Source organism: Geospiza fortis, unplaced genomic scaffold (assembly GCF_000277835.1).
Source record: "Geospiza fortis unplaced genomic scaffold, GeoFor_1.0 scaffold1283, whole genome shotgun sequence".
NCBI classification, from domain to species: domain Eukaryota; kingdom Metazoa; phylum Chordata; class Aves; order Passeriformes; family Thraupidae; genus Geospiza; species Geospiza fortis.
Genome location: NW_005054754.1, coordinates 70,804 through 84,507, shown reverse-complemented (window position 1 = coordinate 84,507; position 13,704 = coordinate 70,804). Strand labels below are relative to the sequence as shown.

The following is a 13,704-nucleotide window of genomic DNA, read 5'->3' as shown; positions in this document are numbered from 1 at the left end:
GCCCGGCCTTAGCCTGTGACAATTCCAGCACCAGAGGGACTGATCAGAGACTGAGTAAGCCGGGCTGCAACCCGGGGACGGGGGGTTTCTCAGTTTGTCATCTCTTTTAGAGCAGCAAGGGGTTTTATTGTTTAATAGTGTTTATTATTGTTTAATAAACAGCTTTTTTCCACTTTTCTCCAAGGAGATATTTTCTCCCGGACCGGTTGTTGGGGGGAGGGGCCGATTGAATTTATCTTCCTACCAGAGCCCCTTTGGGGACTCTCTCCCAAATTTTGCTCTAAACCAAGACAGGCTCAAAGGGGCCTACACCCCATGCCCTTCCTTTGTCTCAAGTTTTGCTTTTCTGTCTAGCCTTTTCCTTACAGCCTCTTGCAATAGTTTTCCTCCCTCTTAACAACCAGTTCTTGTAATCTCCCTCCTTCATGTTGTCTTTGTGAGCATAGTGTTTAAATGTGAGGGATGTTTTTGACATACAATGTTATTATGCTTTTGTACCGAGTTTCTTCAGCAAAATTTTTATTACTTACATAATAAATTAATATTAATATCCGAGAATATTGAAAGATGCTTGTATTCATACTGAAACAATAAACCTCTAGTCTGTATAGCAGTACAGGCTTTTTTTTTCTCCTTCATATGGCACAATAATGATTATCACATGAAGGATAATCTACTTCAAGGCCTCCTGTAGTAACACAATTGCGAAGAACATAGGTATCATGTTCTGCTCTAACCAGAACTGCCAGGGTCACAATGGGGAAAAAAAAAGTATGACAAGTTACTTCAGTTTTCTTAAATATGCTAAAATTTCTCCTATTTCTATACTGAAAAATGTTCTCAAGAAATGTACTACTCTTTATTTTCTTATTATGACTTTACTTAGGCTGTATTTTAAGTATTTTCAAATCCATGAGCTGCAACACTGAGTTGCAAGGTTTTTTAGTATTAAAAAACTTAAACGCCTTTTGAATTTTAAAGGAGAATCAGAGTTTATATTTCTGAAGGCTCAAGATTGCAAATAAAGGTTCTACTAGAAGGAGAATTTGACTTTTTTGACATGGTACCATTTGGAGTTGTATAATGCTCTACAAAAATTTTCTAGACATGTTTGTATTTTGCCTTATTTTAAAATACATATAATTAAGTCCATTTTTTATAAATCAGCAAAATGAATATATTCAAATGCAATTAAGCAGAGATAATGGAATGTGCTTCTTAGGTGGATTGGTTTCCTGAAACTGATTGGGAATATCTTCTTGAAGACAAATAAAAGGGTATATACTTGGAGGATGCAAAAAAGAAAGACTAAGACTGATCAGGAATCATCTGGTATATTTTTAATGAAAACTGATGATTCGGTTAAACATAGATTTTTGCATAACCCTCGGTTGCTGAATGGCTTAATCTTACCCATATTATTTTTGTAAGTGATGTGTTTGTTCCAAAGTGGAATGAAAGGAGGTTGTAACACCTCAGTGTTTCTGTTAACAATCATTCTTGTTTCTGTCACTAAACATACTTTATTTGTAAACACCTGGAAAAAGTTTAGAGAGACTCTTGCCTCCATCACTTGGTGGAGGTAACCACCATAAGGTTACCTTTTGCTTTTGGAGATTTTCATGAAGAAATGGTAGTAAGCAGCTGAATTGGGAGCAATAGCTACATTTATTTAAGTAAAAATTAATTCTTTAAAATAGAAAAATTATATTTTGGAAAATATTTTTGACGCATCAAATAATGCTTAAGGGATTACTGAATTTTTCCATTTTGATGAGCCTGGGTAGATGTTTTATTGAGCCTTGTCTCAGTGTAACTATGTTCTCAAAATATTAAGACATGCAATGTGTTTTTGACCACTTGTCTTCTGAACTTAATATTGGAAGCTAATTTAGGGAGCAAAAACTATAGTGGATTTTTTTGTATTGGCAAAATCTAAGCATTTAACTGCTGCACTGTCCTACTTCTGCATTTTATAATGGTGCCTTCTTTAGGGAGCTCCAAACTCCATGTAGCAAACTGTGCCATGTTGCAACACTAAAACAAGAAAATTCTTTTTCTTGGGGTTTGAAGAAAAATAAAATTTTTGCCAAATAAATGGGAAACACCTTGTAGCTTTTCTCTAATTGTTTAGTATATTTGAATGCCCTAGAGCTGGTAGCCTCTTCAGTTCAGGAATTAATGAGCAGATGTCCTTTGGCCTCTCAAAGTTCAGAACCAGTTTTGTCACTTCTGGCATTAAAATTGATAGTGCCTTTGTGGTAGTGTGGGTTTAAAAAAGTAATTAAATTTCTAAAATACTGTTGTTTTTTTACATTTAAGGTTTACAGCTCGACCATTAGTAGAGACCATATTTGAAAGGGGAATGGCCACTTGCTTTGCATATGGACAAACAGGCAGTGGAAAAACCCATGTAAGTATTTCCTCTACATGTCAGCAATACATTTCTTTTTGTTTATTTTACGCTTCAATAAATTCTAATAAGTAACAAATACGTAAGTTACAGTTCTGTGATCTTTATTGTGTATTTTTGGTCTTTTGTTTTTTAATTTAGACTATGAGTGGTGACTTTTCAGCAAAGAACCAAGATTGTTCTAAAGGAATATATGCACTTGCAGGTGAGACTTTATTGTTCTGTTGGCTTTGTGCAAATTAGTTGAGGTCAATACATTTGCACTTCCTGTTGTACAAACATAAGGGTCTACATATTTTGCATTACAGTGGAGCTTTGGTAACATAAAAAGTAGTTTCTAGGTGGGTAGTTTTTACACGGTAAGGTAAATATTTACAGACAACTTAAGAAATGTAAGAAATATAAATGATGATCAAGTTTATAATTTTTGAGTCTTCTGCATCTTCCAACGTAATGTGACAGTTTAAACTGCAGTGTTTCTTAATTGATTGACTTGATTGACTGTTACACTTGCAAAATATGAGATACTGTAAAATAGACTTCTATGTATTAATGTCTTCACTAAATGAAAATACATAACTACATTTCTTTTTATTTTGTAAATGTATTCACAGCTAGAGATGTCTTTTTAATGCTAAAGAAGCCAAATTATAACAAGTTAGAACTTCAAGTATATGCAACATTTTTTGAGATCTATAGTGGTAAGGTAAGTACCTGATTTTTTTCTGAGGAAGGTGGAATTTCTCTTTCACAAACAAGATTGTGAGTTTGTCATATAAAAGATTTTTTCCTTTTTGTACTAAGCTTTGTTTCAAATAATTCTTTATACGTCCCTTTCAATCACAGGTTGGAAGGGACCACAGTGGGTCATCTGGTCCAACCTCCCTGCTCAAGCAGGATTGTGCATGGAATGCTTTGCATATTTTGATATGACATTTGAAGCAAAAATGTCTTTTAAAGCTCCTCTTTAACTGTTATTTTCCCCTCCTCCCCAAGGTTTTTGACTTGTTGAACAGGAAGACAAAATTAAGAGTGTTAGAAGATGGTAAACAGCAAGTCCAGGTGGTGGGATTACAGGAGCGGGAAGTCAAATGTGTTGAAGATGTTCTTAAGCTTATTGAAATAGGCAACAGCTGCAGGTATCTCCCATAGCTTTCACCAATTTTTCATTGTAAATGAAAGAATTGCAACAAGATTATTTTTTGGTCTCTTCATAGTGATGGCTTTTTAATATGCAGTGGTATTTTTTATAATGTTGGCTGCAAGTAAGGAATCTACCTATCTTTTGGATATAGTTTTGAGTTTTTCAGCCAGAGAGAAATATGAACTGATTTTTCTACAGGATATGAATTGCATGCATTATATAACCAGTTTACTGACTTAAATTCACATCATTTATAATCTGGAATACTGCCAGATTCTTCAGTTCTAAAAGGCCTTGATATGTAGTGACAAAAGTATAAAAGTTAGGGTTTGTTTAAGATCCAGCTTTATTGTTTTTAAAATTAGCCTTGTGACAGACTGCTGACTGATTAGATAAAAGTACCACATGCGGCGTTTTGCATATAAACTCTCTGATAGTCTGAAATCTTTGGAGATCTGTTTATTCTTGCTTTTAAGAGAGTAGTAAAATGCTACTAATCTTCCATTTCTGTTTGAAGAATTGGAAAAATAGGTATAATTATACCGTGTGCATCAAATTATATGGGTAAACACAGGACTATGCCCTGAAAAAACGAATGTTCTGAGGGCAATGTGTTTAACATATATGGTCCTTTGCCTGTTCATATGTTCTTCTTTTCTTTCCTTTTGTTAAAGGACATCCGGCCAGACATCTGCAAATGCACACTCATCTCGAAGCCACGCAGTGTTTCAGATTATTCTCAGAAGGAAAGGGAAATTGCATGGTAAATTTTCTCTGATTGATTTGGCTGGCAATGAAAGAGGAGCAGATACTTCTAGTGCAGATAGGCAGACTCGACTGGAAGGTGCAGAAATTAACAAGAGCCTTTTAGCACTCAAGGTAACTGAAATGTTTCCATTGCCTTTGAGTATGTGAAAGCCTTCCACATATAATAGCCATGATAATTGAAATTAGTGGTTTTGCAGGCTTTGCTTCTCTGCATTGTCTACTGATGTGACTTGTAAAATATAATCTTATTTTTCCTTTAAATACCTGAAAAAACACTTGGTAATTACCAAGTAGAAACATTGCAGAAACATTGTGCTATCTATTTTCATGTACTTAAAAAAAAAATCAAAATCCCCAGTAGTTGAATTTGAACACTTTTTTTTATATATACACTTAAAATGGGGGGAGAGATAACTTACTTTTGTACTCAAGGTCTGAAATACTAACTGGAAATATACTTACTGATCTCAGTTGGGTTTTTTTAATTAAGAAAAGAATTTTTTAAAAAGATACCTTTTGTAGTGGTTTAACCTTAGCTAGAAACTAAGTACCATGCAGCTGCTCACTCAATCCCCTCACCCCCTTCCCGAGTGGGATGGGAAGGAGTATCTGAAATAAGGGAAAACCCATGGGTTTAGATAAGAACAGCTTAATAATTGAGCTAAAGTAAAAGATAATAACAATCATAATAATTGTATTGAAAAGGAGAGAGAGACACAGAGAGAGAAATAAACCCCAAGAGAAACAAGTGATGCACAATACAGTTCCTCACCACACTGACTGATGCCCAGCCCATTCCCCAGCAGCTATCATCCTGTCCTGACCAACTTCCCCCAGTTTATATACTGGGAATATTATATGGTATGGAATATCCCTTTGGCCAGTTCTGGTCAGCTGTCCTGGCTGTGCTCCCTCACAGCTTCTTGTGCAGCTTCTCCCTGGCAAAGCATGAGACACTGAAAGGCCCTTGACTCAAGGTAAGCACTGTTCAACAACAACCAAAACATCAGTGTGTTATCAGCATTATTCTCACACTGAATCCAAAACACAGCACTACAAGCTACTAAGAAGAAAATGAACTCTATGTTAGCCAAAACCAGGACAGTCTCCACCCCTTATTCCATACCATTTACATAATGCCAGGTCCCACGCTTTTCAATACCCCATCACCTTTCCTATTTTTTGATAGATATACACACAGATATCATTCCCTTAGTCTATGGACCATCCCTATAAAAGCCTGTTGAGTTCATTTAGTCCATGACCTTGGGCTCCATCTGTCATAGCAGTCCTTCAGGACAGGAAAGATGGTGTGTGGTATTGGATTGTTGCAGTTGAAGCCAGATCAATCTTGGATAGTTATTAACATAATACAATTTAATTAATTGGCTATTCTTACCCAAAATCAAATCCCCTTGAGGCACACACCAGACTTGCCCATCCTTCCACATTACCCACCAAGTGCACGCAGGTCCTTGAGCAAAAGCAGTCCCACAGATGGGTTTACCTTTGTCTGAGGCAGGAATTACCCAGACTGTTTTCCCCAGCATATTTTTAATGTGCACAGGAATTCTATCTCCCTTTAAAGTACTTAACAGTTTTGATTGGGCAGGGCCAGCCTAATTGGCAGATCCTCTGGTATTGACTAGGCAGATGGCCTTTGCTAAATGTATATCCCAGTGTCTAAAGGTTCCACCACAAATTCTCCTCAGTGTAGTCTTTAACAGTCCATTACATTGTTTGATCTTTACAGAGGCTGGTGCATAATAGGGAATACGATACACCTACTCAGTTCCATGTTATTTGGCACAAGCGTCTATGAGGTTGTTTCGAAAATGTCTTCCATTGTCCGATTCTGTGCATCTGAGGTTATATCACTGACTCAATTCTTTCTGGAGTACCATGTCACCATAAGACTTCCTTTCCAAGGCCCAGGATACCGTTCTAGGCAGTGCCATGGGACACAGGGTGTGTTTCCACCATTGTAAGCACAAAATGCTTGCTGTTACGGGTTTGGGGGAGTGTGATATAGTCAATCTGCCAGGCTTCCCCATACTTATATTTCAGCCATCGTCCCCCATACCACAGAGGCTTTACCTGCCTGGCCCTGCTTAATTGCAGCACATTTCACATTCCAGGATAACCTGTGCAATAGTGTCCATGGTTAAGTCCATCCCTCGATCACAAGCCCACCTAGATGTTGCATCTCTTCCTTGATGTCCCAAGGTGTCATGGACCCACGAAGCCAGAAATAATTCACCCTTATCTTGCCAATCCAAATCCACCTGAGCACTTCAATCCTAGCAGCCTGATTCACCTGCTGGTTGTTCTGATGTTATTCAGTGGCCTGACTCTTGTGTTCATGAGCATCCACATGACGTACTTTCACAACCAGGTTCTCCACCTGGGCAGGTTTATCTCTGTGCTGCCAGTTTATCTGCTTCCATTGCTGCAACCACTCCCACAGGGCATTTGCCACTATCCATGAATCAGTATAAAGTATCGGCCATTTCTCTCATTCAGCAATGTCTAAGGCCAACTGCATGACTTTCACCTCTTCGAACTGACTCAATTCACCTTCTCCTTCAGCAGTTTTTGTGACTTGTTGTAGGGGACTCCATACAGCTGCTTTCCATCTCCAATACTTTCCCACAAAACAGCAGGACCCATCAGTAAACAAGTCATATTACTTCTCATGTTCTGGCACTTCATTATACATTGGGGTCTCTTCAGCACATCACCTTCTCCTGTAGTGACGTTCTGAAATCTTTGCCTTCTGGCCAGTTCATGATCATTTCCAGGATTCCTGGATGACTGGGGTTTCCTATCAGAGCTCATCATGTGATCAGTGCGACCCACTTACTCCATGTAGCATCTGTTTCATGATGTGCAGAGGAGACCCTGCCTTTGAACATCCAACCCAACATTGGTAACCAGAGTGCCAGGAGGAACTGGGCTTCAGTGCCAATCACCTCAGAAGCAGCTTGAACCCCTTCATAAGCTGCCAGTATGTCCTTTTCAGTTGAAGTATAGCAGACTTCTGATCCTCTGTATGCCTGACTCCAAAAACCTAGAGGTCAACCTCGAGTCTCCCTGGGTGCTTTCTGCCAGAGATTCCAGGTAGGACCATTCTCCCCAGGTGTAGTATAGAGCACATTTTTTACATCTTGCTCTATTTGGACTGGCCCAAGGGCTACAGCATGAACTGTCTCCTGTTTGATTTGTTTAAAAGCTTGTTGTTGCTCAGGGCCTCATTTGAAAAAATTTTTCTTCCAGGTCACTTCATACCAAGTGCTGACAATCAGACTGTAATTTTGAATGTGCATTCCCCAGAATCCCACAACACCTAAGAAAGTTTGTTTCTTTCTTACTAGTGGGTGGAGACATTGCTACTGACAACATTCATCTTGCCATTTTATTCCTAAAACCTGGATCTCCTGTGCAGGTCCATTGACCTTACTTTGTTTTGTAGTAAAACCATCCTTCAGAAGGATTTGGACTATTTTCTTCCCTCTCAGAAACTTCTTCTGCTATATTGCCCCACACAATGATATCATCAATATATTGCAGGAGTTCTGGAGCTTCGCCTTGTTCCAGTACAGTCTGGATCAGTCCGTGGCAGATGGTTAGGCTGTCTTTCCACCAGTTGATTCCAGGTGTACTGGATGCCCCTACAAGTCAAAGCAAACTGTGGCCTGTACTCTGACACCAGAGGGATTGAGAAAAACACATTAACACTATCAGTTGTAGCAGTGCTGGGCTGCCTTTGACTCCAGTTCCTATTGAAGTTCCAACATGTTCAGTATGGCAGCACTCAGTGATGGTGTGACTTCATTCAGTCCACGACAATCTACTGTTAATCACCATTCTCTGTTAGACTTTCACACTGGCCATATGGGACTATTAAAGGGTGAGTGGGTCCTGCAGATCACTCCTTGGCTCTCCAGTTGACAAATCAGTTTATGGATTGAAATTAGGGAGTCTTGGGTGGTGCAATATTGCTGGTGGTGCACCATTATGGTAACAATTGGCAACTGCTGTTCTTCAACCTTCAGCAACCCCACAGCAGAAGGGTTTTCCAAGAGACCAGGCAAGGTAGACAACTGTTTAACTTCCTCCATCTTCAAGACAGCTATATCAAAAATGACCCTTGAAATACCCTCTCCTGAGATAGTCTGTGCCAAGGATGCACAGAGCCTCTGGGCCAGTCTCAATGGGATGTTTTTACCACTCATTCCCAGTCAGGCTAAGATCAGCCTCCAGTACAGTCAGCTGTTGGAATCCTCCTGTCACTCCAGAAATACAGATGGATTCTGCCCCTGCATAGCCTGATGGCATTAGAGTACACTGTGCACCAGTGTCTACAAAAGCCTTGTATTCCTGTGGGACTGCTGTGCCAGACCACCGGATTCACACTCTCCAGTAAACCTGGCTATCCCTTTCTTCCACCTGGCTGGAGGCAGGGCCCTTCTAGTCCTGGTCATAGAATTCTCCATTTACTTGTAGAAATGGATTAGAATTCCATTCCATAGAATCAGAAGTAAAATCAGCCCTTCCACTCTGTGTGGGAAACTGCCACTGAAGACTGAAACAGTAACTTTCCTGGAAGAACCCTCATTTCTGATTTTTTTGCCCTGCAATTCATATACCTGTGCCTCTAGGGTCAAGGTAGGTTTTCCATCCCACTTCCTCATGTCCTTTCCTTGGTCCTGCAAGTAAAACCATAGGGTACCCTGTGGTGTGTATTTTCTATATCCTCCCTTTTGAGAAAAAGAACTCTTACTGTTAATAGCTGAGATGCAGGTCCACACAGGTGGGGAGTAGGACCTCTTTTTCTTGATGAAACTCCTAGAACAATTTTTTATACCTCTGGGAGATTTTTTCCACAGCCACAAGGGAGTAGCTGCAGTGCCTGTCGCTGGGGTTGGAGTAGCCGTTGGGCCTGTGTTTTTTTTTTGTCAGATCCAGAGACTTTCTTTTCTCCCTGAGGGTACTGAGCAGTGTTGAACAGCGCTCGATAGACCTGGGCCAGGTTCCAGCATGTTGCAGTGATTTGTATCTCTCTGGAATTACTAAGGTGACAGCATACTTTTTCCAAATCTTTTACTAGTTTTTCCGTATCCTGCACTTGTTCAGGGGTGAGGTTCAAAAACATTGGAGGTGCTCACTGTCCTAGACACTTGCCCATACTATCCCACACACCCTGCCGCTCATAACTATCCAGCCTTGGGGCAGGTCTCTGGGTGATGTTCTTAAATAGCTGTTTAAACAAGACCTGAACCACATCTAACAACATGCTGGTTCCAAGCAAAAGGGCCAGGTTGGTTTCAAGAGTGTTCAAAGGATATTAAAAATCTTTAAAATTCCTGAATGCTACTTGTAATCATCCTGGATGAGAAGGAAGGAAGGAAGGAAGGAAGGAAGGAAGGAAGGAAGGAAGGAAGGAAGGAAGGAAGGAAGTCTCCTCCATAGGTTGGCTCTTAAAGGAGAAAAGACAAAAGGTGTAATTATTCAAAGATCCCAATAGATGACTCCTTAAGTACAGAGGTGACTGCAGAGCTGAGTACACATACCAGCTATGCTATCCTATCATAAGCCTGTAGGGGGATAGAATATAAGAAAATAAAGATAGTGTAGAAAGTAATCTTACCCCTAAGGAGTTGCAGCTGGGCCAATTATCAAAGATTAGGAACAGGCCTGAGTTTAACAGGCCACAGCTGTAACCAATGAGAAGAAGAGTGCTATAAAAGAGTGGGGTGGGTGGTTGAGAAGAAGTTGGAGTCAGCTGGCTGTTTTGTGAAGAAGAAAGAGTCAGTGCTGGGAGGAGAAGCCCATGAGAAAACACCAAGAAGGTATGAAACTTTTGCAGTAGGAGACAACGGTATGGAACTTTTGCAGTAAGATGGCAACATAAACTAATACTGCAAAGTACAACAAAATGATAACTTTAGCCCAGGCCCCATGGAGGATAAACATCACCACAGGGAACATGTGCAGGAAGTAAGGTATTTCATGCCACAACCCTGAGAACAAGTGCGACAATTCTGAGAGCAAATAAATCAACATTTTAACTGCTGACAATTAAACCAAAATAATGAATGCTCATAACAAATTTCTTTTAACCCACTCTGGTCAGATATGTCATTATCTTAACTCTTTGTACCCCATGTTGGGCACCAAAAGCAACTGTTGTGGTTTAACTTCAGTTGGCAACTAAGAACCATGCAGATGTTTGCTCACTCCCTACTTCCTGTCCAGTGGGATGGGGAGAAGAATCAGGACAATAAAGTAAAACTTGTGGGTTGAGGTAAAAACAGCTTAATAATTGAAACAAAGTAAAAAATACTACTACTGCTACTAATAATACTAATGAAAAGGAGAGAGAGAGAGAGTAATGAAACCCAAAAATGACAAGTAATGCACAATACAATTGCTCACTACATGCTGACTGAGGTTCAACCTGTCCCCAAGCAGTGATCAGCCTCCCTCCTTCCGGGTAACTCCTAGTTTATATATTGGGCATGACACTGCATGGTATGGAATGTTCTTTGGTCAGTTCAGATCAACTGTCCCAGCTGTGCTCCCTCCCAGCTTCCCTGGCAACACATGAGACACTGAAAGGCCCTTAACTCAGTGTGTTATCAGCACTATTCTTATACTGAATCCAAAACACAGCACTATGCCAACTACTAGGAACAAAATTAATTCTATCTCAAATGAAACCATAACACCATTATGACAGATTTATTCACCACTGTTAATTAATTAACTGAAGAAGAAAGCAACACCACAGTACTGCATCCAGAAAGAATTAAGAAATAAACTATAATATCCCTCTGTCTTGGTTTAGGGCAAATTTTGGAGGAAACCTTCGAATGGGGTCCCTCTAAAAAGCAAATTCAAGTGGCCCCTCCCCCAACCAGTTTGGGAAAATATTTCCTTGGAGAGAAGTGGAAAAAAAACCCCTGCTTATTTAACTGGCAAAGAGCTCCCAGTGCTCTTCTGGGTTTCCAGTCCAGAGCAGGTTTGAACAGTTCCAGGAAAGAGCAGGAAAGAGAAAAGCCACAGTCCGGGGAACTTCTCCACCGGAAGGAGCTTCTGAAAACAAACTGTGAACCTCTTTTTTTCCCTCCCCTTCGCTCTTGGAACCAGTCTCAAAGGTGCAGAACTTAACATCCAGAATAAACAGAACAGATGATTAGGGATACAAGCATCATAAAGTCACCCCAGGACACCCCTGAAAGTAGGAATCCATTTATCATAGAATCATGGACTCATTTAGGTTTGAAAATACCTTTAAGATCATCGAGTCCAGTCATTAACCCAGAACCCCAAGTGCCACATCTACATTTCCTTTAAATCCCTCCAGTAATGATGACTCCACCACTGCCCTGATTCCCCTGTACCAGGGCTTGACAGTACTTTCGGTGAAGTCTTTGTCTCCCAAAGAAACTTATCCCAATACTGATGGATTTTGCCCAAATGAGGATTTGAGGACTCTTGTATCATTACAATATTTTACAGAAAAAGCATTTGAAACTCTGCTCCTTTTTGAGTTTTTTAAAGTGCTCTTTATAGCAAATCATCTGATACAATTGTGAGAGACTGGACTATGACTCTAAACACTCAGCCTTGTGGAGGCGACAGGGTGGTTTGTTGAGGCCAGTTTTGCATACCCTGAAGAGGAGGTTTTTCATTGTGTAATGACAAACCTCTGGTCCAAATAAGGCAGAGAGGGTGAACTTATTACCACCAGAGGCTACAAACTGGGCTTTGAGGCTGATAAGAGGGAAACCCTGTGGAGACAAGATGGTGCTTTTTGTCTTGCCAATTTGTCCTCCCTTACACATACACACCCTTCCCAGGGAAGGTCACATGCACACATAAACCTACTGACATGAGAGGCAGCTGTCATGTCTTAGGAGGAGTCATAAACCATCAAAGACCTCCAAAGCTCTCCCAGACTCATTTCTGAGGCCTTCCACAAGAGGACTGCACGTGATCAAAAGACAGTGTAAAACTCCCCCTGCCCTCCCCAGGGGAGGTGCTTGGGCATTCCCATCTGAACCTAAGCATATATTTAATCGGCTGGACTTTGTATTTTGTGGGCTTTTTCCCCCACCCCCAACAGATCAAGACCTTTGATCATCACTTTGACCAACAGCAACAATCAAGTCTTGTCACAGATCCATGGATGGTGCTTATGTATCTTTCTACTCTGTTACAGTGTGAAGCAATGTCCTGTCTTAGCTTTCCCACTTCCTCCCAGGTGTAGTAATACCTTCCCCCTTCCCCTCTCCCTGCCTCCTGCTGAGAGCTGTCCATCAATCTCAGAAGGTCAGCAAGGCCGTCGTCTGATAGGTGAAGTTCAAAAGATGCCTCTCAGCCCTGGGGACAATTGGGTCATCCAAGTGTCATTTGTCTCCTGAGCTTCCCCCCCTCCTACCTGGTTGGTAGCTCACCTACCCCTTCCCCTCCCCCTTTCCCTGAGCTTAAAAAGACACGGGACCATGCGGTCACTATTCGGTTGGAGCTGTCGCAACATTCAGAGGCCTGCGTGCCCAGGAATAAACTCTGGATTATGACCCCCTAGCCGGATCCATCTCCTTTTCCTCTTTGCCTCGCCTAAAGCTTCTTCATCAGAGGTCGAGCCTGAGTTCCTGTTGCCTGGACTTGTTCCAAGAGCCTAGCTGCAGCATACAGCTAACCAAAGGTATGTCTGAGGTGAAACACCATGGCTGCCGCCTTTGGTCAAGCAGCGACGGCCAGACAAGCCCAGGCACATTCCACCTGGTAATATTGGGATTTTATCTCAATACTACTCTTACCCTTTCTCTCTTTCTTCCATTCTTTTCCCTTATTAATTTTTTCAAGAGAGTGATATTTTTATGCTTTTATATTGCCATATCACTAGAGATAATGATAACCAAAACAGCTATATACTGTTGCCTAATATCAAAAGAGAAAAACTTGCAACAGTGTTAAAATAGTAAAATAAAAAGCAGACCTTTATTTGGAAGCTTCCAGCTGTCCCGATAATCATGGGCACACCCTACATCGGACTTCTACAATTTTTATAAGTGGAACAAATTAGCATATCTAACTAATATAGTCCAATTAGAAGATCAGTTAGGTAATTTTTCCCCAGATACTGCCCCATTGGAATTGGTCCAGGGGCTTCTTTACACCATTACTTCTTGTGTGTCATGGTTTGAGAGGAAGTGAGTTTTTTTGGGAGTTTGGTGGTCAAACCAATAGGTGCTCAGATTTGAATATTGGCACCTGGTGTGGCCACTGAGGACATGGATACGCCTCTGAGAACACAGGGGGTTAAAAGCAGAGAACTCCCAGGAAAACTTTCTCTTGGTTCCGGTCAGTG

At 40.8% G+C, this 13,704-nt stretch overlaps 1 protein-coding gene across 1 annotated transcript in view; it reads left to right on the top strand.

Moving 5' to 3' along the window:
• The window catches only part of LOC102042834 (kinesin-like protein KIF2A), a gene marked incomplete at its 5' end in the record, with an annotated part of 43,181 nt that overhangs the window by 20,675 nt on the left and 8,802 nt on the right, over positions 1–13,704 (top strand). The window contains 5 exons of the mRNA XM_031065390.1: positions 2,323–2,413; positions 2,555–2,618; positions 3,028–3,119; positions 3,410–3,552; positions 4,232–4,436. Coding sequence (XP_030921250.1) covers positions 2,323–2,413; positions 2,555–2,618; positions 3,028–3,119; positions 3,410–3,552; positions 4,232–4,436 — 595 coding nt within the window. The remainder of the gene's footprint in view (positions 1–2,322; positions 2,414–2,554; positions 2,619–3,027; positions 3,120–3,409; positions 3,553–4,231; positions 4,437–13,704) is intronic.